This window comes from Saimiri boliviensis, chromosome 1 (genome assembly GCF_048565385.1).
Source record: "Saimiri boliviensis isolate mSaiBol1 chromosome 1, mSaiBol1.pri, whole genome shotgun sequence".
In the NCBI taxonomy this organism is placed as follows: Eukaryota; Metazoa; Chordata; class Mammalia; order Primates; family Cebidae; genus Saimiri; species Saimiri boliviensis.
In genome coordinates, this window is record NC_133449.1 from 20124595 (window position 1) to 20147432 (window position 22838).

At 54.2% G+C, this 22838-nt stretch overlaps 1 protein-coding gene and 1 long non-coding RNA gene across 5 annotated transcripts in view; one reads left to right on the top strand and one right to left on the bottom strand.

Moving 5' to 3' along the window:
- Positions 1-711: 711 nt before the first annotated feature.
- On the top strand, positions 712-3035 carry LOC141583697 (uncharacterized). The gene is made up of 3 exons (XR_012516489.1): positions 712-1098; positions 1504-1725; positions 2016-3035. It is a non-coding gene; the product is annotated as an uncharacterized LOC141583697 (long non-coding RNA).
- HS1BP3 (HCLS1 binding protein 3) overlaps positions 3029-22838 on the bottom strand; it is a 37897-nt gene continuing 18087 nt past the window's right edge. Inside the window, exons 5-7 of one of the 4 annotated variants that reach the window (XM_039460822.2) lie at positions 11537-11697; positions 9997-10132; positions 3029-4011 (exon numbers count right to left, since the gene is read on the bottom strand). In XM_039460822.2, the coding sequence (XP_039316756.2) occupies positions 3714-4011; positions 9997-10132; positions 11537-11697 (595 nt within the window). In that variant the 3' untranslated portion in view covers positions 3029-3713. Of the gene's footprint in view, positions 5064-9863; positions 10133-11536; positions 11698-22838 lie in introns of all 4 variants that reach the window. The other 3 variants (XM_039460823.2, XM_074394546.1, XM_074394543.1) reach the window with 3 other exon arrangements.

Here is a 22838-nt window from a genome sequence, read left to right on the forward strand (position 1 = left end):
CCATATGAAGACACGGGCAGAGGTTGGAAAGACACAGCTATAAACAAAGGGACTCCAAGGGTTGCCAGGAACCCCCAGAAACCAGGACAAAGCAAAGTAGGGTCCTTCCCTAGAGATTCCAGAGGGAGCACAGCCCTGCTGACACCTTGATTTTAGACCTCTGACCTCCAGAACTGTGAGAGAATACATTTCCGCGGTTTAAAGCCACCTAGCTTATAGTGCTTTGCCACAGCAGCTCCAGGAAACTGAACGAAAGCTGAGCCCAGGCTGCAGGCCACAAACTGCCCATGCTGGCAGGTGGCAGAGGGGGAGGAACAGGCAGAGAGGGCCGCATGGAGGAGGCACCTCCTTTCATTGTGCGTGATGTTCGAGCAGAACACCCAGAGAACCGAAGTGAAACTAGAGGCTCAGCATGGTTCCTGGTAAAACTGGCTTTCATGGCTCACCTTCTTTCATCTTTGCTTCCTCCAGCTTGCCTGGGACGGGTACTGCACACAGTAGGTGCCCATTACGTGCTTAGTGTTTATGGATGAGCTCTGCATGTGGGGAAACAGACAATGTGATTGGCCAGCTGGGCTGGAGGGAGTTAACCCAGCTTTATTTAAAAAGCCATTCAGAGGCGGCTGCTATGTGCTGAGTTGGCAGAGAAGCGTCAGGCCTCTGAAAGTCATCAATAAAGACCTGGCTTACCGAGGCCACGTGCTGAGCCCATAATCCCACTCCAGAAGCTGCGGCTTTAGCCTGAGCGTGACCCATGACCTGAAATTGCTTGACTCTCCCCAGCAGCCAGAGCCACGGAGCACAGGAGTGAGGCCAGCCACAGAGGAGGGTGGATATCTACACCACGTGGTATTCTGTGTTGCACCACCAGGCCTGGCATGGAAGTCAGTGGCCAGCGCTGGGGCTGGGGGCTTGACTGAGCTGTTGACAGGCCTGCTGACCACCTGCCCAGTGGCCTGCCACTTCCTGTTAGGAGCTGGCTGGTACTGGGCAGGGAAGGAAGAGCCTCTGTGAGGATCTAGTGTGACCAGTCCACTGAAATCCCTTCAGGCACATAGAAGACTTTATAGTCTCCCTGGCGTCCTCCCAGAACCCAGGGTAAGTCTCTTCACTTAGCACTGTGGGGTGAGGGGATGTCACAAGCCAAAGCTGGACTGGAACCCCGACCTTCTGTGCCCACAGAACCCGGCTGCTGCTTCACAGGATGCTGTGGGCTGCATGAGAACTCAAGGCCAGTCCCCACCGCTCCTCCACCGGCCCCTTGGTCAGCTTCCCCCAAGCGCAGGGCCTCAGGGTGCTGAGTAGGGAAGGGTTTGGAGCGATCAGAGTTTGTAGTGAGTGGGAACATTCATAGCCTGATGCCCAGAGTTTGGCTGCTGGAGGAAGCTCTGAGCATTGATCATGTTTGCTCTGGGCAGCTGTGAACCCACATGAAGCCAATAGTGGCAGGCGGGGCCCCTATCCGGGGACATGCTGGTAGCTCTGGCCCACTGTCTTTCCCAGGATTGGCTGAGCTGGGCAGCTGGTGAGCTAGAGAACTGGGAGTGACCCTCCACATCAGCCTGACACTGGGTGCTAAGTCACCGCACCAAGTATGTCAACACAATGCGCGGGTGGCTGCTGGACGGGAAAGCCACAGGACCCAGCGAGTGGCTGGACTTTGCTGTCTGGTCCGTATGTCATGTGAGAGCTCGAGCCCCAGAAGAGCCCACGGGGCACACAGAGGTAAGCTTAGTCCCAGACACACTGCATGGACGTGGTCATGGGACACCAGTACTCAATCGGTAGGTGCGCCCCAGTGGAGCCCGAGACACAGGCCTGGCTGGGGCAGGCCCTCGGGACTTTCCAGGAGAACTGGCCTGAGTTCCCGGCTTCCTGAGAGGAACAACACGGGGGGACAGGAACAGTGGGACCCCAGCCATGGACGATGGCACATCCTGTCCACCGGCTCACAACAGGCTTCGAAATAAACAAACATCGCAGTCCCAAATGAAACTTCTGTTTCCCTTCCACAGGGAGCTCTCAGCTGCAGGCTCCTGGTCTGAGCAGACCTTCTCAGAATGGCCAAACTGCCTGTCCTCGGGAACTAGGACTCCAACTCCATCTTAGCTACAAGATTCCGACCAAAATCCTGGAGGGAAGAGAGGCCACATTCTGTCCCTGCACCAGGCCTCTCGGGCTCCCCAGGAGGGAGCTGCGTCCAGGGCTGAAGCTGCATCTCAGAACCCGAGCCCAGGCAGGAGTGTGAAGGCCAGGAAAGGTTTGTTGACAGAGGGGCAGGGTCATCTGATGTCAGACCTAAAAGGGCCCCAGGGCCAGTCCAAGCCTAGACCATCTCCACTATAGGGAATGGGGGCAGATCTGGAGACAGAAAGGGGCCCTCTTTCTTTCTACATGGGTCTTGGCTTCGCAGTTACTGGCCTGATGACCCACCCTGGGCCTGGGCCTCTAAGCCCTCCTCCACCTCAGTTGGCATACTGAGGAGTGACCAGAATCCTCCCCTTCCCCTCCCCTAAGCAGCAGCCTGGGTGGCTGGGGCAGGGCAGCTTCCTTGGCTGAGTCCACTCTTTTAAAGGATAGTCCTCTCCCCATTCCCCTCCCCAGTGGTCTGCCATCAGCCCAGGCACAGAAAAGAACATCACTAACGAAGGCTGGAATGGGTCACAGGCACAGGCTTTAACAGACAATGAGGATCATTGGTTGGCCATGAGTGACAGTCCTGTGGGTGAACAAGCCAGGGCTGGAGCATCAATATCTGGGAAACACAGATCTTTGTGGTGGTGTCCAGAGTCCAGACCACTGAGGAGGCGGGGCCCATGTGGATGAATTCAAAACCGGCAGGCCAGGTTCTGCCATGACCCCAAGCAGAGCACCAGCCCCTGTGGCCTCCTGCCCCACTGTACATGCTGCTCCTATGTCACGTGACCCAAAGCAGGTGGGGAGCGGGGACAGCAAGTGGGCATCAGGGTGCAGAAAGGGCAGGGAGGGGACAGAGCCCGAGGGAAAGCTGGGGCCACCTCTGAGGAAGACCTGGCCCCATCCCCTCCCTACACCTACTGAGACCTTCCTCTGCAGGCAGTAGGGGGTGCACGGCCTGGGGCTGAGCGCTGGGAAGGAGGGGTGGGTGTGAAGGGGGAAGGCAAATGGGTGGAGCCAGGGCTGGAGCTGGCTCAGAGCCCTGGGGAGGGAGCGGACCCTCAGGGCCTGGGTTAAGACAGAGGGAGGAAGTCAGCTCTCAACCCCAGAATCACCTGCTTCCTCTCACTGTAGCACCGGTGGAGGCTGCTCAGGACAGGGCAGCACAGCTGGCGAGGGACGTGGTCAGATGTAGGACAGAGCAGACCGGTCCTGGCACAGGCCAGGAGCTGGAGACGCTCGACACTGATGACTGGCACACCACCCGCACCATCAACTGGGGCTCCCTCAGGGCCGGGCTTGGCATCTATCAGAGAAGGGTCTGGGGTCCCCGTCCCACCCACCTCATGCCTCTGCCAGGCAGGGTAGGGCCAAGTAACAACAGTGGTTGCATTTCATTTAAAACTACTGCTTCATTCAAAACAAAAACAAAAACAAAAACAAAAAATCCAGCTCTGAACATGAAGCATTATATACAAGAAAGACACCTTGACATTTTTTGCTTTATTAAACATCATTCACTGAGCATTTCCAAAGCACTGTGTGGTGCCCAGACCTGTGTGCCAGGGATCTGGGGATCAGGAGAAGTCTAAGGCACGGGTCCCGCCCTGGCGCACGGCTCCTCCCTGGGAAGGCAGCTCCACTGGTGAAAGGCCACTGAACAAGTCCAGACCCTGAGGACAGCGAAGGCCCCAGGGCCAAAGCCTGAGAGCGTCACGCTGCACTGGCAGTGGGGGATGGTGCAGGCTGGGAGCCCTCCCCAGGCCCGGGCTGAGCTGTGGGGCGCGCTGTGACCCAGTTTGCGGAGAGCTGTAATGAAGAACGCTGGCTCTGTGCCCAGAGGCCCAAGAAGGCCATGGACTGGGCTGGCCTTTCCTGGGAAAGGAAGAGGGAGGAAGAGCTGGGGCCTGGCAGGGCCGTCTGTACCCGGAGAGGCGGGGCTGGGCCTGACTGCTCCCTTTAGAGCTCGCAACAAGAGGGGGCTCAGGAAAGACTTGCATCAGAACACGCCAGACAGCGGTCTCCCACTCCGTACCCCTCTCCTGGGAAACCCACCCACACCCTGCAGGCCCCCACGGGCCACAAGGAGCAGAGACCCTGGAGTAATTTGGCTTGGTGACCCCCCTGACCCCAGGCCCAGGCCAGTCAGTCACCCAGGCTACTGCTTAGGGAAGGGGAAGGGGAGGATTCTGGTCACTTCTTACTATGCCAACCGAGGCAGAGGAGGGCTAGAGGCCCAAGCCCAGTTTGCGTCTGTGCTGGGGCTGGCAGAACCCGTGGGCAGGAAGTTTCCCTGTCCCATGTGACACCTCACTGGGGCCCCACGTGTCTTGCTCCATCCTTGGGGCTGGCAAGGCATTCTGGTTGGCAAGGCATCTCCATACCCTCCCTCTATGTCCATGGAGAACAGGACAGTTGGGCTCCACTTCCTAGGGTGAGAGCCACCCCTGCACCCTGCAGGGTTCTACCGTGGCCCCACAGCCCAGGAGAAAATGAACAATGCAATTCTGGGTGCTGTGACCCTGGCTTCCACCTGGCCTTCCTTGGGGGTAAGGAGGTTCTGACCCTGCGGGGCACAGTCCCCTCCCTTCACACAGATGTCCCTACAGGCAGGTCTGCCGGGCCAGGGGCCAGCATGGAAGGGTCAGAAGAGGCTGGGCGTGGCCTGGGCCGGTGTGGCATGCTCCCTGATGTACTGTAAGATGTCCATCTCGTCCATGGCTTGGATCTGCTCCTGCGGCTTCTGCTGCCCAGCCACAGCTTCAGATGGGCCCGCTTTGGGGGGAAGAGCTGGTTTTCTGGGTATTGCTGGCTTAGCTGCCACTGGTGGCTTGGGCTTGGGCTGGGGCTTGGGCTGGGGCTGGGGCTGGGGCTGGGGCTTGGACTCAGCCCCCAGGTTTAGAATCTGGTCCAAGTCCTCTTCAACTCTAGGGAACCACAGGGAAGAACCCTGAGCATAACACTGGACCCCGCGAAAGGAACAAGACCCCAGGCAAAGCCACTGCCCACAAAGGGCTGGGCAGCAGCAGGGAGCCCAGCCTGGGTCTAGGCAAGGTCCCACCCCACCCCACCCCATCCCACTCCTGCCCATCCACCCATTCTGCCCAGAGGAGACATGCAAGGCCAGGGCTCTCCTTCCCTCCAACCCACAGCAAAGCAGGCACAGGGCAGGCCCCGCGTAGCCTCCTGAGAGTTGCTCTTCAGGTGACCCCACCTGACACACGCTGGCTTCTGTAGGGGGCTTTCCTTCCAACCCCTTTAGAAATAACCACCAGCTACTATGTACGGAGTTCCTGCTGTGTGCCAAGCACTTCAGACACTTTATCACATTTCATCCTCAAAACACCACTCTGGGGAGGCACCACTGCGTTTCCACCCTGCAGGCGAGGACTCTGGAGTCCCAGGAGGCTAAGTGACCCCAAGAGGACAGCATGTGACAGTGCCTTTGTTGGAAGGAACAGGACATCGGCCCTCAGAAGCTGAGCCCTCATCCAAAGCAAGTTCAATCAGATAAAGAATCACCAGGGGCATTAAGCCATGGTGGCACAGGGTCGGCCCACCCATAGTGCCCCTCTGTGGGCCACGTGGGTGCTAGATAGAGCCCAGCGAGAGCTGAGGATGGCCTCAGCCAGGGCCCATCAAGACTCTGCCATGGCCCCAGACCTCTGATCTCCCACTGGTGGGCGGGGAAAAAAGCCCTGGCAGTGTTACCACTGCTCAGGACCATCCCTGGGTACTGATGCCCAGAAAAAGGCCAGGCCACTGATTCTCCCGAACTTGATTCCTGGAGACCAGGTGCGCAGTGGAAGACTCATTCAATCCATTCTACCCACAGCACTGTGCTGAACACCCATGAGGGCCAGAGATTTCCACATTTCACTAACCCATTTAATAATCTCCAAACACTGTGTGGTGGCAGAGATTAGCCCTGTTTTACAGATGTGAAAACTGAGGTGCAAAGAGGCGAGGGGCCTTGCCCTGAGACCTGCAGCTAGTGTGAGGATGATCACACATGGCCTGCATGTGGCTGGTTCTCTGGTGTGTGTTCACCTGCCTGGGGCACCTGGGCTCCAGTGCCAGGGGGAGGCTTCCCCTTGTCCTAGCGAGCATCTCTGCATGTATTGCTCAGCCACGCTGCAGCCAGGTGAGGGCGGACACAGGCACTGCTGGCGGAAGACCTGGCGCCCACTTGGCCTCTACAAGCTTCAGCTTCCTCATCTACAAGCAGGAGTAACAGTGTCAGCTAGCAGCGCTGCATGGGGCTGTGCACAGAAGCACGGCACTGCAGGTGCAGAACTGGCGTCCGCTCCTCCCCCTGCAACTCCTCCATCAGGCAGCTCAGGTCACTCCTCCCTGCTCCTCAGTCTCTTCTTCTATAAAGTGGGATCGTACTTGCTCTACCACCCTCACAGGGATTCTTACAAGGATCAAATAAGACGACACAAGGAAAGTAGTTTCCAAACGTACAGGAAGGCTGTGTGTACTGAGATCTACTGACAGCCCCAGGGGCTGAGCAAGCAGGAATAAGACACAGAAAAGCACCACCTCAATCCACAGTGGAGGGCATCCCCAGCCCCGTCAGGCAGGGGACACATGATTGCAAAGGCCTGGAAAGGTGGTGAAGTCTGGAGAAGGGAGTGAGCCCTTGGGCCAGAGCAAGCCGGGAAGGCTTCCTGAGAAGGTGGGCCTTTTCAGAAGGGTGTGCCTGGCATGAATAGGGGAGAGAGTTCTGGAGAAGGGAGCAGAGAGCAGAGGTGTGGAGGTGGGAATGAGAACAAACAGGAAGAACCACGAAGGCTCACAAGCAGAGGCTTCCTGCCCTGGGCGGTGTATCCCGATGGCAGGGACATTAGCAGGGCCAGGCAAGGGCAGGGATAGAGAGATGCCTCTGATCAGGACAACTCCTGGCACTACCAGGCCTGGCAGAGCCTGAGTGAGTATGGAGGTGCCCAGCACAGCACCCCCAGGGCTGGGTGCCTGCCTGGAGCCAGCTGTGGAAGGAGCTCTGGACATCCTGCCTGCTTCCTGGGTTGACCTCCTGTGATAGGGCACAAACCCCAGAGAGAATTCAGTCTGCTTGGATGGCAGAGAAATGAATAAAAGGTGTCCTTCTTGAACAAACCCAGAGCGACTGGCCCAAGCTGAGCCTTCATAGACAGGTCAGCTGCCTTCGGGTAGAGGCGATTTCAGGAGGTGTCACTCATGGCCAGGCTGCTCCTGGTCACCTAAGGTCAGAAGTGCCAGAGTTCCCTCTGAGTGGCGGCCCTTCCTTGACTCCCCGGGGCAGGTGCCAGCTCCACTCGCATGAGGAAGCCTCTGCTGAAGGCTGAGGGTACCTGGGAAGAGCTCTAAGGGACTGAATTATCCTCAAATCGAGGACTTTTGGAAAATAAAGCAGCTGCTAGAAGCTTATGTCAGATTTCAGAATCATCCTGCTGGGCAAAGCAGTGACTCTTTGGAACTAAGCAGCGGCTGGACTTGCTCCCAGGTCGGGGGTGTACGTGGGTGGTCAGCCATGGTGGGAGGTGGCATAGCTGCTCTTGGGGTATAGGTGGCTGCAAGACACCTCTTTTCCAAGCACCCTATTTCTGAGTCATGACTAGGACTGGCTCTCACGGGTACAAGCTCCAGCTCCCTTTTCTTCTAGGCCACGCTGGCGTGGGGTCAACCAGTGAGGGGTACGGGAGCTCTAAGACCCCGGCCACCTCCTTCTCCCTGGGTCCCTGCGAAGACAAGACTCGCCTAAAGGTCTAGACTAGAGACCTTGCCTGGTGTGGCTGCACAGCCAGAAGGAACAAAGGCCTCTCAGCCTCCACCTGCTCAGTGTACACCCCACGCTGCCTCAGGGTGGCCGAGGTGAGTGACAGAATGAACAAAGGGGTGACAGCAGGAATGAATGAATGACTATCAGAACGTTCTCTATTATGAGGAAGCCCAATTACTCCCTGGATAGTCACGGGGCAGACAAAAAGACTGTATGTGGTTTCTGCTCTCAAGAAGCTAATCCTAGTGATATAGCTCTTTTAGAACTGGTCTGAATTTAAAAGAAGAAAAGCAGCTAATCCTTTCATTAGCAGATGTCTGCTAAAGTGAAGGTGGGGGTGCGGGACCCATACTCTTTGAGCAGGGATTCCCCAAGCGCTCTGCCAGAGCGGAGAGGCACCCCAGAGGAGAGGCCCAGGGATGAGGAAGAATTTGGCAGGCTGAGGCAGGCTGATCACAAGGTCAGGAGTTCAAGACCAACCTGGCCAATATGGTGAAACCCCATCTCTACTAAGAACACAAAATTATCTGGGTGTGGTGGTGGGCACCTATAATCCCAGCTACTTGGGAGGCTGAGGCAGGAGAATTTCTTGAACCTGGGAGGTGGAGGTTACAGTGGGCTGAGATCTCACCACTACACTCCAGCCTGGGGGATAAGAATGAGACTGTCTCAAAAAAAAAAAAAAAAAAAAGATCATGAAGTGCTGTGGGTTCGGGTCTGCATTCTGTGAGCCTGCAGGAGCCCTGCTTCATGTGGCCATTTCCCCAGCTCATCAGGCCACAGAACCCCTTTGAAGGTAGCCTTTTATGGTACCATGTTCTGCAGAACACAGGTTGGGAAGTAACGGATTTAGAATAACCTAGGCCAGAAAGGTCCCATGAGAGCCACCCCACTGGACACATGGACTCCTAGACATGCTTGGTCTGGCCCTGCTGCTCCCCAGGCAGACTCTACTATTCCATTTCTCTGTGCCTTGGTTTCCCTCTAACAAAATAACAACAATCCTGGTTTCTCCCAGCCTGCCAGGATGTCAGCAGCAAGGACACAGGACGAGAGTGAACAGATGCCAGGGGACTTGGGGACATGTAAATACCAGAAGCCGTCACGGTGACTCAGGCTTGGTGGGTACTTGGAGGGCTATGTAATAGCCAGAGGCTGCTAATGAGGGGTGCAGATGACAGCCTCCAGGGCCTGCATGCGCTGGTGTCACATGAGCGGCTCCTGAAAAGAGGTGGCCTGGCTTCCTGTGAATCCCAGGCACAGCCCTGTGTCCTGGAGCATGGAGGAGGAGCTGGAGACACACAAAACACTGAGCCTGCTGAGAATATGGCCAGTGCAGGCAAAGGCCTGGAGAGAACTGGGGGGCTGGTGGGGAGGCAGATCACCCAGCCGAGAGCTCAGACAGTCCCTGATGAAGTGGAGAGGCCAGGACAGGGGCAGAGCAAAGCTGTGGCCTTAGGCAGGTGGCCTCCCACACTCGATTTCTAATACGGAGAAAATAGCATCTACCTTAGGGGGCTGTTGTGAGGATTACATAAGACAGCGTGTAAGGAGTCTGGCTTGCTGTGTACACAGCAAGGGCTCGGGAGATAGGAGCCGCCACTTGCACGGGTTCTGCCAATTAACCTCCATGTGACAGCTTCTGTCAAAGCCTCTGATGGGACCCTCCCGGCAGAGGCCATCACCAGGACACCTGCACTTTGCTCCCTCTCTGGGTGGGCTGCATGCTGCCATGAGTCAGTTTCATTTGTTCCCAAACCTGCTTATGCCAGTTACACCTGCTCTTGCAATTATGTAATTATTCTTTACATAAACCGTTAAAATATGACTGTGAAAAGAAAGACTGGCTGTGCACACCAAGTTCTCTCTTTCTGGAACCGGCTGAGCAGCCCTGGACTGTGGATCCTTCCCCCGAGCCCCCTTCACCCCACCTCTCGCCCAGTGTGCACCCATGGGTTTCTACCTTCCATAGCCCTGGGGTCCTCACCACAGAGGAGGCTGGGGCCAAGGCTGGGCAATGCCCCACAGGAGCCAGGCCCTTGGCTCTGTCCAGGACAGTCTCAGAGCTGCCAAGCGCCACTAGGGACAGGTGGTACCTGAACAGTTCCTCGGAGGTGTCCCTGTGGCCGAGGCTGGGCGTGGGCCCTCCGCTCTCACAGGCAGCCGGCAGCAGGAGGGAGTCACCCAGGGGGACAGCCCCGCCGAGGTCAGGATCTTCAAATAGCTTGAGGGCTGTGGGAAGGTGGCAGCAGGGTGGTCAGAGGAAGTCCTGGCCTGTCTTCAGCTACCCAAGGTACAAGGTGGAGAAGACCTGGCCCAGCCTCCTGGGGCACCCAGGAGAGAGTGCGTAAGGGATAAGACAGAAAACCAGAGAAATGGGCCAGGTGGGGGCAGGAGGAGGTGAGGACGAGCTCACAGAGGCTTGGGACAGCTGTCTGCCTTAGCCTCTGCTGCCCGGCACCTGCGCCAGAGCTGGCCGACAGCATCACTCCAGTTTGAAGTCCTCATGGGCTTCCTGCTGCTCTCAGGAGGTTCCAGCCTCTTGGGCTCACTGCGCCAGGGACCTCGTCATCCAGTCCAGCTGATCTTACTGCGCCTGCTCACTGCACCCGGACTTCAACAAGCATTTACTGAGTACCACCCACTGGCTTGGGCCGCTCTCTCTCCTGCTGGGGTGCCACGGCCACTCTCTGCTGGGGTGCCATGGCATGTGGCTGCTGCCTTCAGGAAGCCTGGGTCTCCTCCCCACACCCTCTCGCATGTGAACTGATCGGGGCTGCCCTTGGAGAATGCCGATCACAGCTGCTGTACCTGGGGTCCCCTGCTTCAGCCAGCCTGGCAGACTCCACTGACCTTCCAGGATCCAGCTCAAGGAGGGCCCCCACCCCACCCAGGAGGTCTTCCGGGGAGCCCCACAGGAACTGGTGCTTCTGCTCAGCCTGTCATAGACTCGTGCTGTTCTGCAACTGTCAGGTGACGACCTGTCTCCCCACGGGACCCTGTGACCCTCAGGCTAGGGACTGGGTCTCACTCCTCAGCATGTTCTTAGGCCTGGTGAGCCTGAGGGCTCACCAAGTGTGGACTGAATTCGTGGGTGGCATCAACTCCCCCAACCAGAGGACGACGTGGGCATGTGAGGAAAGGGACCCAGGGATGAGGGGAGATGTCCCAAGGCCACTGGATTTTCCCTGTGCCAACTCTGCACAGAGCCCTCCAGGGAATCCATGCTGGCGACACAGAATCCCATTAAATCCAAACCTGCAGTCACACACATGCCCCAGGCAGGCCCTATCACTTTTCACACAAATGGTGCCTGGAAGCCCAGGGCCCACATCTGCCCACAGAGGTCACGAAAGCACTTCTCAAAGCAGCAAAGAAAACCATCCTCCTCCTTTGCAGGATTTTTAGAAGAGACCCACAGCCTGGGAATGTTCCACCCTGTAGGGAACCACGTGTGAGGCTCAATTCCTCCAGCAGGAGAGCTCCCTCCAAAGCTGAATCTATATCACGTCTAGACAGGAAAGGGGAGATATGGGTCCTATTCACACTGGGTGAGTCCAGACCCTGCCTGGTGACGGGGCTGGGCACAGAGAGGACACCAGGAGCAAAGGGAGCACACCCTGGGGCTCTACTTACAGTCCATGGATGACACGTCCTCTGAGAGGCCCTGGGGGGACAGCTTCGTACCGGGGCCAAAGAGCCCCTCGTTGGGGTCCATCTCCTCATCAAAGATGGTGAGCCGGGGTGAGGGCTTGGCTTTCACAGCCACTTCGGGATGTTTCTTGGGCTTCTTGGAGCTGGAGAATCACAGACAAAGCACAAGGTGAGGACTTTCCATGAGCCTCCAGGTGGCCTGGTCAGACCCACACAGGCCTGGGCCCTGCTGGGGCATGGTTGGATGCCATGGGCCAGAAAAGACCAGGCCAGAGGGACAAGGGAAGGCCTGGAGTGGGCCACCCAGAGCAGTCAAGGCAGGTGGTACTGGGGTCACTCTGAAATCTCAAACAGTCACATGGCCAAGGGAAGGACACGTCCTCCATCCCAGGGGAGAAAAGCAGGCCAGCGACGTTCCCAATGACAGAGTAGTGAGGCCCGTGCTACTATGGGCAGCTGTGCCCTGTGCTCAAGAAATGACCACTGTTGGGAGGAGCAGGTGGCTGCCAGGACTGGACACCAGCTGCCAGACAACCCCACCCTCAGACTCCTTCAGGCCTCGGGTCTGCCACGTGGTCACAGGACAGAGATCACGCTCCCGTTCCAAAGGTGGAGACCAGGCTCAGAGAACCACACTCCACAGCCACTCGGAAATGGGGGTGGACCCAGTCTTGAGCCACAGAGCTCAGGTCCAGGCCCAGGAGGGCAGAAAGCAGCCTTGGGAAGTGCCCTATTGCTTCCTTTGCCCGGTGAAACTAGCATTGTTCTAGTTAACCCTTGGGTTCCACGGGGCAGCCACGCTCCTTCAGGAAGCCTCTCTGAGACTTGGCACCCCCTCAGCTCTGCCACCCCAGGTCCTATTACGGGGCACTTGCTGGCTGGCTGAGGAGGTCCTGCTCTGGGCCAGACCCACTGTGAGAAGCCAAGATGGAGCAGGAGGGAAGCTTCTAGGGTGCGGGAGTACTTTAGATTTAACCCAGGCATTGGTTACGGGGTGGATCTGCAGACACGCAGGGAGCAGAACACTCAGGATCTGTGGACATCACCGTCGGTGATACTGCCAGTAAGTAAACACACTGGAGTTTACTTCAACAAGTTACTTTAACAGGCATCCAATCCCTGCTGATGCCTGTAAGCCATTTTCAGGTTCCTAAAAATAATGAGAATATGCTCTTTACTGGAAACTAAAATTCCATGTGCTCGTCCGCTTGGCAGGCAGTTCCACTGGACTGAGGTCACTCGGTGAGGTCACCATCTGAGCTCATGTTGGTAACATTCTGCGGCAAAACTGCAGCGAGAGGCTGCCTACACAACGATACAGACTAACCAGTGGCAGATAAAAATAGCAGAGTGGCCCTGGGTGCTAGCAGGGCAGGGCCCTCCAAGGTGACCATTCCCACAGTCTGGAGTCTGAGGCTGGCAGAATCCCAGGCACCCAGACAAGGCAAGGAGAAACTGTGAAGGCCAGGAACGCTTCCTGCTGGAAGGCTGAGGGACGGAGTACCCCTCCGGGCTCAGGGCCCAGTCCCAGCGGAAGGGTCTCCGTAGGGCTTGTGTGCTGGATGAGAAAACAGTGGTTCAGAGAAATTGAGTGTCTGCCCAAGGCCACACAGCAAGCGAGGGACAGGCAGGCAGACTGAGGATGGTCATGCTCGTGGTCCTATCCTCTTGTCCCCTCTGAATGTCCCATGAGGAAGGTGATACAGGACGCGGCAGGGATAACAGGATTGATCCTGCTGTTCTCTGGGGAAACAGTGGCATGTTTCAAGGGTAGCGATGGGAAACAGAGATGCAGCGGCAGAAATTGCACCAGGAAGGCCCATCTGCCTGGTCCTGTGCTTTCTCCACCCAGCTCAGGGAATCAGGGACCCCTTCTGGTGTGCACCACCCTCAGGCCCTGCCTGTTGTGCTGGAGGCCATCTGGAGGGAGCCTGGATTCTCTGCCCTAAGGACAAGTGCTTTCCAGAAACCTTCAGCTTCTGCTCCTCTCAGAGCCGGAGGAGCCAGGGCTCGCCTGCTCTTACTCAGACGTTCTCTCCTTCATTCTCACCAATCAGGCAGGGCCAGCTCAGCTCTCATGACTCCTAGTAAGTGGGTACCAAACAGGGGCCATGGCTTCCTGGGGCAGACAGCAGAGCTGACCCCAGCCAAGACCCACCGAGTTGGAAACCCCAAGCAGGCCCAGGAGGCTGTTTAGTCTCCCATGGAATTCCACATTCAGCAAGGCTTCCAGCTGTTGTCCTGCCCTGATACTTCTCTCCACTTCATTCCCCATCTCCACCGCCCTTTGTGTGGCTCTTACTCCTGGACCCAGCAGGCACTGCGGTGGGGAAGGGTGGCGAGCTGCCCTGACCTCTACCCCGGTGCCAGCTCCCAGGGAGGGCAGGCCCGAGGCCACTCTGCGGCTCACCCAGCAGCAGCTCCATGCCACACCCCTCACTATCCCATCAGAAACAAGCAGGCCCTCCCTGGCTCCTGGGGACCAAAGTTGCATCATACCCAGCTCCAGGCCCCTTGGGGCAGGGACAGAGCAAGCAGCTTCGCATTGATCAGAAATCAGAGGGCACACAGAAGGAAGCGAGTCATTTGAGGCACAAAGGAAGCAAGAAGGAACAGGCCAGATGAGGTCTCGAGAAGCTGTGGTGCCCCTTCCCACCCCTGCACTTGGTCCTGACAGCACACACGAGGTCTGACTTTCCTTCCATGTGAGTTTCTCCTCCAACTGGATCAAGTCCTTGTTTTTATCCCTAAAGACATGTTTGGGAGAGAGATCCAAGATGGCTGATCACTAGCAGCTCGGGAATGTAGCTCCCAGTGAAAACACAAAGAACGAGAGGACGCCACACCTTCACATGAATTCTTGTTGCTCACGCACCAGGAGATTCCCAGCGGAGGAGCCCCACGGGTCGCCAGCGCGACTCTTGTGACCGGCAAGGCGGTTTTGCCGGCGCCTCAGAGCGTCGGTTCTCAGTGCAGAGTCAGAAAAGCACCACCAATCTTAACGCCGCTGATTTAGTCGGTGCAGTGGGTTGCTCAGATTTCGGCGCTGAGAATCAATAAGTTGGACGTCCACTCAGAAACCCGATTACAAAGACGGTAATTATAAAGACCACAGATGGATAAATCTACAACGAAGGGAAGAAAACAGTCAAAAAAGGCTGAGAATACCCAAGATCAGAACGCCTCTCCCTCAGCAGGGGATCCCAGTTCCTCATCAGCAACAAAACAAGGCTTGATGGAGAATGAGTGTGCTCCAATTACAGAAGCAGGCTTCAAAACATGGATAATAAGAAACTTCTGTGAATTAAAAGAACTTGTTCTAACACAATCTAAAGAAACTATGAACTTTGAAAAAAGGTTTGACGAAATGTCAACAAGAATACAAAATTTAGAGAGGAAAATAAGTGAATTGATGGAGCTGAAAAACACAATACGAGAACTACGTGAAGTATGCACAAGTTTTAACAGCCGAATTGATCAAGCAGAAGAAAGGATATCAGAGGTCAAAGACCAACTCAATGAAATAAAACTAGAAGACAAGATTAGAGAAAAAAGCATAAAAAGGAATGAGCAAAGTCTCCAAGAAATATAGGACTATGTGAAAAGACCTAATCTACGCTTGATAGGTGTACCTGAATGTGACGAAGAGAATGAATCCAAGCTGGAAAATATGCTTCAGGATATTATTCAGGAAAATTTTCCCAACTTAGTAAGGCAGGATAATATTCAACTCCAGGTAATACAGAGAACACCACAAAGATATTCCTCAAGAAGAGCAACTCCAAGGCACATAATAGTCAGATTCACCAGGGTTGAAATGAAGGAGAAAATACTAAGGGCAGCCAGAGAGAAAGGTCAGGTTACCCACAAAGGGAAGCCTATCAGACTTACAGCAGATCTCTCAGCAGAAACCCTACAAGCCAGAAGAGAGTGGGGACCAACAATATTCAACATCCTTAAAGAAAAGAATTTTCAACCAAGAATTTCACATCCAGCCAAACTAAGCTTCATAAGTGAAGGAAAAATAAAGTTTTTTGTGAACAAGCAAGCACTCAGAGAATTCATCACCACCAGGCCTGCTTTACAAGAGCTTCTGAAAGAACCACTACACATAGAAAGGAACAAACAGTATCAGCCTTTCTAAAAAATACCAAAAAGTAAAGAACATTAATATAATGAAGAATTTATATCAACTAATGGGCAAATGGCAGTATTAAACTCACATGTATTATTATTAATTCTAAATTTAAATTGACTAAATTCCCCAATTCAAAGACAGACAGCCAATTTGGACAAAAAACTAAAACTGTATGCTGCATCCAGACCCATCTCACATTCAAGGATACACAAAGACTCAAAACAAAGGATGAAGAGAGACTTACCAACTAACCAGAGAGCAAAAATAAATAAATAAAAAGCAGAAGTTACAATTTTTGCCTCTGATAAAATAGTATTTAAAGCAACAAAGATCAAAAGAAGCAAAGAAGGACATTATATAATGATAAAAGGATCAATGCAACAACAAGAAGAGTTAAAGGTCCTAAATATATATGCACCCAATACAGGAATACCCAGACATACAAGACTTATAAAGAGACTTAGACTCCCACACGATAATAGTGGGAGACTTCAACATTAATATTAGACAGATCAATGAGACAGAAAATTAACAACGATATCCAGGACTTGAACTCAGATCTGGAACAAGTAAACGTAATTAACATTTATAGAACTCTCCACTTTACACAAAATATACACTCTTTTATCAGTACCACATCATATCAACTTAGAAGTTTAAACGAAATGTTGGTTGGCTCCTTGTTTGTTACTCTCTTCCCTCATTTTCTTTCATGTCTCCATTATTAAGGATAATTATAGGCATACCCATATTTAGACTGCATTCTAGCCCGGGCAACAAAGCAATACCCCTATTCTCTCTCCCTCTTCCTCTTTCTCTTTCTTCCTCTTCTTTATTCTTTTTCTTATTATTCTTTTTCTCTTTCTAAAAAAAGACATGTTTGCCCTTTTGTTGTCTTGAACTGAAAGAAAGTGGATCCACAGCACACGCGGGTGGCTCAGGTAGGCACGGTCTGGATCCTACCACCACCCCACCCACACCGCCTGGGCTGCCCTCTCCCCAGCTCTCCAGACCCATCTCAAGGGGAATCAAGGAAGAAGCAAGAAATAAGGAGTTTTGGTGCCTAAAAGTCCCAGGGTCCTGTCCCGAGCTGCCCAAAACTTTCAGGCTCTAGCGACTTAGTAACGGGCCTGGTCTAGAACAGATGCCTTGATAAACTCTTCCTGAGAGGATGGGTGACAGATGGCAGGGAGGAGGGAAGGAAGGATACACAGGTGGAGGGCAGGTAGGCAGGCAGCAGGGTGTCAGCACATCTCCATCTCAGGATTCCATTGACCTACTCCCCGAGGTGGGAGGAGCAAGGAGGGAAAAGGGAGGATGGGTTCCCAGCCCCAGTCTCAGACAGCGCCCTCTGGGGAAGCCCCTCCACTGCACCATCCCTCCTCAAAGATGTCCTGGTTGACTCCCCTGGCCTTGCCGCCAGGCCCTCGGCTACTCTATGAGCAGCTCATTCCTTCCCTCGTGAGCACCTTCGGTGGCCAGCACTCACAGAGAACCTCCCACCTGCAAGAACCTGTGCTGGGAACAAGGGACCCAAGATGAGGGCGACCTGCTGCTGTCCTCAGAAGTTCATGGCAGACCAGGGTCACAAAGAAATTGATCGTGATGGCCAGGAGAGGTGGGTCACGCCTCCCAGCACTTTGGGGGCTGAGGCAAGTACATTTAAGAATAAAATATGGCCGGGCGCGGTGGCTCAAGTCTGTAATCCCAGCACTTTGGGAGGCCGAGGTGGGTGGATCACAAGGTCAAGAGATCGAGACCATCCTGGTCAACATAGTGAAACCCCGTCTCTACTAAAAATACAAAAAATTAGCTGGGCATGGTGGTGCGTGCCTGTAATCCCAGCTACTCAGGAGGCTGAGGCGGGAGAATTGCCTGAACCCAGGAGGCGGAGGTTGCGGTGAGCCGAGATCGCGCCATTGCACTCCAGCCTGGGTAACAAGAGCAAAACTCCGTCTCAAAAAAAAAAAAAAAAAAAAAAAGAATAAAATATGAAAAGTGCTTTAGTTTAAAGTAGAAAGTTTGCAGGAGGCCAGGAGTTTGAGACAAGCCTCGCAAAGATGATTAAATCTTATCTCTACTAAAAATGCAAAAATTAGCCCAGCATGGTGGCACATGCCTGTAATCCCAGCTACTCGGGAGGCTGAGGCACGAGAATCTCTTAAACCTGGGGGACGTAGGTTGCAGTGCGCTCAGATCACACCACTGCACTCCAGCCTGGGCGTCAAAACGAGACTTATGCAGGGAGCTCAGATTGCACCACTGCACTCCAGCCTGGGTGACAAAGCGAGACTTTGTCTTGAAAAAGAAAAAAGAAAGAGAAAAAAAAAGGAAACTGTCCATTAGCACAGCATGTCCCACTCCAGTCACGGCAGAGCAAAGAGGAAAGAACCAAGCAAGCCTGACGGCTCAGGGATGGCTTCTTGGAGGAGGTGATATGGAGACTGGAAGTGAACTTGGTAGAATGAGAGATAAACAGTGTCTCAGGTAGAGGACCTGCAAGTCACAGTGTGAGGGTCTGCAGGGGGTGTGACTAGGACATAACTGAGAACCCAGATTCCTCTTGGTGAAAAGGGACTCCTCTGTTTTGCAGCAGAGGTAGTGCAGGAGGGGACAGGCTGAGAGCCAGATCTCTCCAGGGAAGCTTTGCTCATGGTCCGTAGAGGAAACGACCAGAGCCAGGACAGGGAGAGCAGCGGTGGTGAGAGGGGAAGACAGGCCAGGGAGAACTTCAGAAAGCAAACGTGCTTATGAATCCGGACAGGTGATCAGCGGCAGAAGGGAATTGTCCAGGGTGATGACAGGTTTCTGATCTCAGCGAGGGGGTCAATAATTCATATGAGAGGTGTGTCACTCAGCCTCTGAACCGTTTCTTCACCCTGCTCCTAGCACAAACTCCTCAGGGTTGTCATGAGCACAGAGCTGGTTCAGGTCGTACACACGGGCTATCACTCCGGGGGCCCCCTCAATCCTCCCCTCCCTGGTCCTCCTCCTCCACTCCTGTATCAGCATCCACCCAGCTGTTGGCCGGCACAGCGCCTGGCTCTATAGCGCCCGCCCTCTAGCCCACCCTCTGCACCGACAGGAGACAAAGCCTCTCACTGACGTGGATGAAGGGTGCCCTCGTCTCCCTTCACTGAAAGAACAGCTGGTCATGATTAGAATCTTGTCACCAGGGATGGGGCAACAGAGGCTTCAAAGAGAGGTCTGAGGGAAGTAGGACTGGAACAGCAGCTCCTGGCTTCCTGGTGAGCATGGTGTCATCTGAGCTAGTGCAGGTCATGAGGCCCACCAAAACATGTGTTAGGTCCACAGAGGTTGCAGGAGGTGGGTGGGGTGCTCGTGGATGGGTGCAAGCATGTGCTGGCATGTTCTTGGTGCACGCGTATCAGTGCACAGACACCCAAATTCCTACTGTGTGTTCCTGACGGCAGACAGATGCACAAACCAGGCCACGTTCTGCAGGCAGGCGTGCAGCATACGGGGTGAGAGGCTGCAGCTGCCTCGGCCGACAGCTCCAACACTCTGACAAGCCGAGCAGCAGCCGGGCTCCCTGTGGCTCAGGCAGTTCTAGTGACAGTGATTGACACATGAGAGCATCTACTACTCTGACCACTCAGGGGGCCTGTGGCACCATTCCCAGATGTGGCCACCCACACGGCAGACCACCAATGGGCACCAACTGCCCAGGATTGGGGTGTGCATGCATGGCAGAGGCAACTCCTGGACACAGCCAGCTCAGCTGGGTCTGAACGGAAGACTGATGATCCTTCCACAACCGAGATACATGGACAGCACAGCCAGCACCTTCAAAGCCAGGGTGTGGCTTAACCAAATATGGAAACCCACCTCCTTTCCGACGATACAAACTTCCTGCTGTAAACTAAAGCACTTTTCATACTTTATTCTTGAATTCAGCTGCTTGGTGTCTTTTTTTTTTTTTTTTGAGACAGTTTTTCTCTGTCACCTAGGCTGGGGTGCAGTGTCATGATCACAGCTCATTGCAGCCTCAACCTCCCGGGCTCAGGTGATCCTTTCACCTCAGCCACCCCAGTAGTTGGGACACAGGCACACACCATCATACCTGGCTAATATTTATTTATTTATTTATTTATTTATGTCAAGATGGAGTCTTGCTACGTTGCCCAGGCTGGTCTCAAGCTCCTGGGCTCAAATGGTCCTCCTGCCTTAGCCTCCCAAAGTCCTGGGATTATAGGTATGAGCCACTGTGCCTGGTTGGTTTTATTTTTTCAATGAGAAAATTCTCAGAGTGCCCATAAATGGACTTCTGAAATTCACACCACGACACTGTTATTTGCAGCAGCACTGGGCTTCCTTGGAGAAGCAATCACAGGAGTAAGAATCATCTGAGGGGCCGGGCGCGGTGGCTCAAGCTTGTAATCCCAGCACTTTGGGAGGCCGAGGCGGGTGGATCACGAGGTCGAGAGATCTAGACCATCCTGGTCAACATGGTGAAACTCCGTCTCTACTAAAAAATACAAAAAATTAGCTGGGCATGGTGGTGCGTGCCTGTAATCCCAGCTACTCAGGAGACTGAGGCAGGAGAATTGCCTGAACCCAGGAGGCGGAGGTTGCGGTGAGCCAAGATCGTGCCATTGCACTCCAGCCTGGGTAACAAGAGCGAAACTCCGTCTCAAAAAAAAAGAATCATCTGAGGACAGGCACTGACCCTGGGTGTCCAAGCCACCCTCCTTGGACAGGGGCTTCAGAGAAGGCCAGGATGGAAAAACAGGCAGAGTCACAAGAGCTGTGCTCCAGGCAGAGAGAAAAACCCTGTGAGAATGCCGAAGTGTGCAGAGCCTGGCACAGTGAAAGTGCCCAATAGCTGGAGAGCAGGTGCACGGAGAGTCTGTGGGGATGCTGGCCACCTCCAGAGGGGCTGGGGAGATTCTGGCCTTTGCTGAGAGAGGAGCAGCAGAGGGGGATGTAGGAGAACTTGTATGGGACCTGGACCAGTCACTCCACTTCTCCAACCATGTTTCCTTACTGGGGGAAAGTGGGAAGAAGGAGGTAACTGACACAGAAATGCTTTGGAAGCTGCCAAGTGGGTTCCGTATGCAAGTCAGCGCAGGGCCGCGACAGAGGCCTGGGGTCCCGGGAGCTGCGTGGTGATGTCTAGGCTCACGTACGCTTTCTACTCAGCAGTCTTCACGCTGGGCCTTAAAAAGCAAATGGGACCGTGCCAGGTACAGTGGCTCATGCCTGTGATCCCAGCACTTTGGGAAGCCGAAGCAGGAGGGTCACTTGAGCCCAGGAGTTCAAGACCACCCTGGGCAACATAGTGAAACCTCATCTCTACAAATAGTTTCAGCTATTTGGGAGGCTGAGGTGGGAGGATCACTTAAGTCTGGGAGGTTGAGGCTGTACTTAGATGAGATCACACACCACAGTACTCCAGCTAACAAAGTGAGACCTGTCTCAAAAAAAAATAAATAAATAGAATAAAACAAAATAAAAATGGGGCAGTCTGGGTGGTCACCCTGAATGGTTTATCATTTGCTGTAGTCCCCAGAGTCACATTCCAAGGACCTGTTTCTCAACAGCCAGAGCCCACTTTCCAGGACACTGAGCCCTATCTTGAGGGATCGTAACTCAGTGAACCGCCCCTGAGGGTATGGGTGACACCATTTATCCTTCTCTACCATGGGCCAGAGACTGCCCCTCACCCATTCTGGCTCCAGCACCACCAGGGGACCACGTAGGTCCCAGCTGTGGGTCTCTGCAGCCCAAGTTCTACACCAAGCACCCAGTCGCCCCAAGAGCCTAAATCCACAAAGGGACAGTGGCCAGGCCACATGTCAAGATGGAACTCTGACCTACAGCCTGCAGTAACCTGCCCAGGAAGCCAGACCACAGCCTCTGCAGCAATCAGCCCCAATTGACCGAGATTTGATCAATAACTGCGAGCTTTCCTAAATGTCACCCCATTTCAGTTTAGTAGGACCATCTAAAGAACGCCAAACATGCCCTACTTCCCGCTCACAGAGGACACAGGACGCCCACTTCTCATTGGCTGCCTCTGGATTCTCCATGCCAACAACCTCCAATCAGCATGTATCTGAGCCTTCCCTTTCATCTGCTTCAAAGTGTCCCACTTCCCTGCCTGCTTCTGCATCTTTCCAAGTGCAGGTGACGGTGGCTGATACCTCCCTGACTGCAGTAAGCTCTGAGCAAAGAGCCATTGTTTCACGAGGGCACTCCTATGCTCTTGACCCACTCCAAATGCTGATACGACCAACAAGCAGCCAGCTGTCCTTGCAGTGGAGAATGCCCATTACCCATGTCATCAAAAACTGAGAGTGAACAGCTATGGGCTGAGAAGTCAGTCCCCTGGCACAGGTGGTGGACACAGACTGGAGACGAGGGGAGGAGTTCTGGGCCAACAGTCAGGAGACCCCCAGCTCTTGCTCTCATGCCCTCCTTTGTGATCCTGGGAAGATTCCTCAGTTGTAACAACAGAGCCTGGATCTGATCTGCAGTCCTAATAGTATAAAGGCTCTGTCATCCTAAGAGTGTTGCCACTTGCCAGAACTTCCCACAAAGGGTCCTGGGCAGCCTGAGGCAGGAGAATGGCAAGTATGCCCTCCCAGATTTCTGTCTCTCAAGGAACCGAGCAACCACTGAATGCCACTAAGGACTCAGATAAGGAGGCTCCTTCCTCTAGGGCCGCGGGTTGCCCGACCTCCAGAATCTCCTTCTCTGGAAGCTGTAACAGGTGGCAGGTGTACTGGTGCTCCTGGAGGGAGGTAAAGTCATAGCGTGCACATCACAGGGTGCTGATATTTGCGTAACTATAGGAAGCAGAAAAGCTGCCTTTTATATTTATATTTCAACTGTTGCTTAAACACACAAAAACCTCTTTAGAGCAAAGTAAATCTGAAACCATGACCATTTTACAAAGAAAATTTCCTGCAGTACTTCATTTCATTTTATCCTTTCAGCCCTGGGCCTCTACTTGGCCCCTACTCTACAAAGGAGGCAACAGAGCCTCCGAGAAGTGCAGCAGGGCACTCAGCGTCCACCAGCTACTAAGTGGCAGAAAGAGGATTTGAATCTGGCACTGCCCATCTCCAACCCTGCTCTGGGGGTAGCCACACATCCTGGGGGTTGCCAGCTGTCCCACTC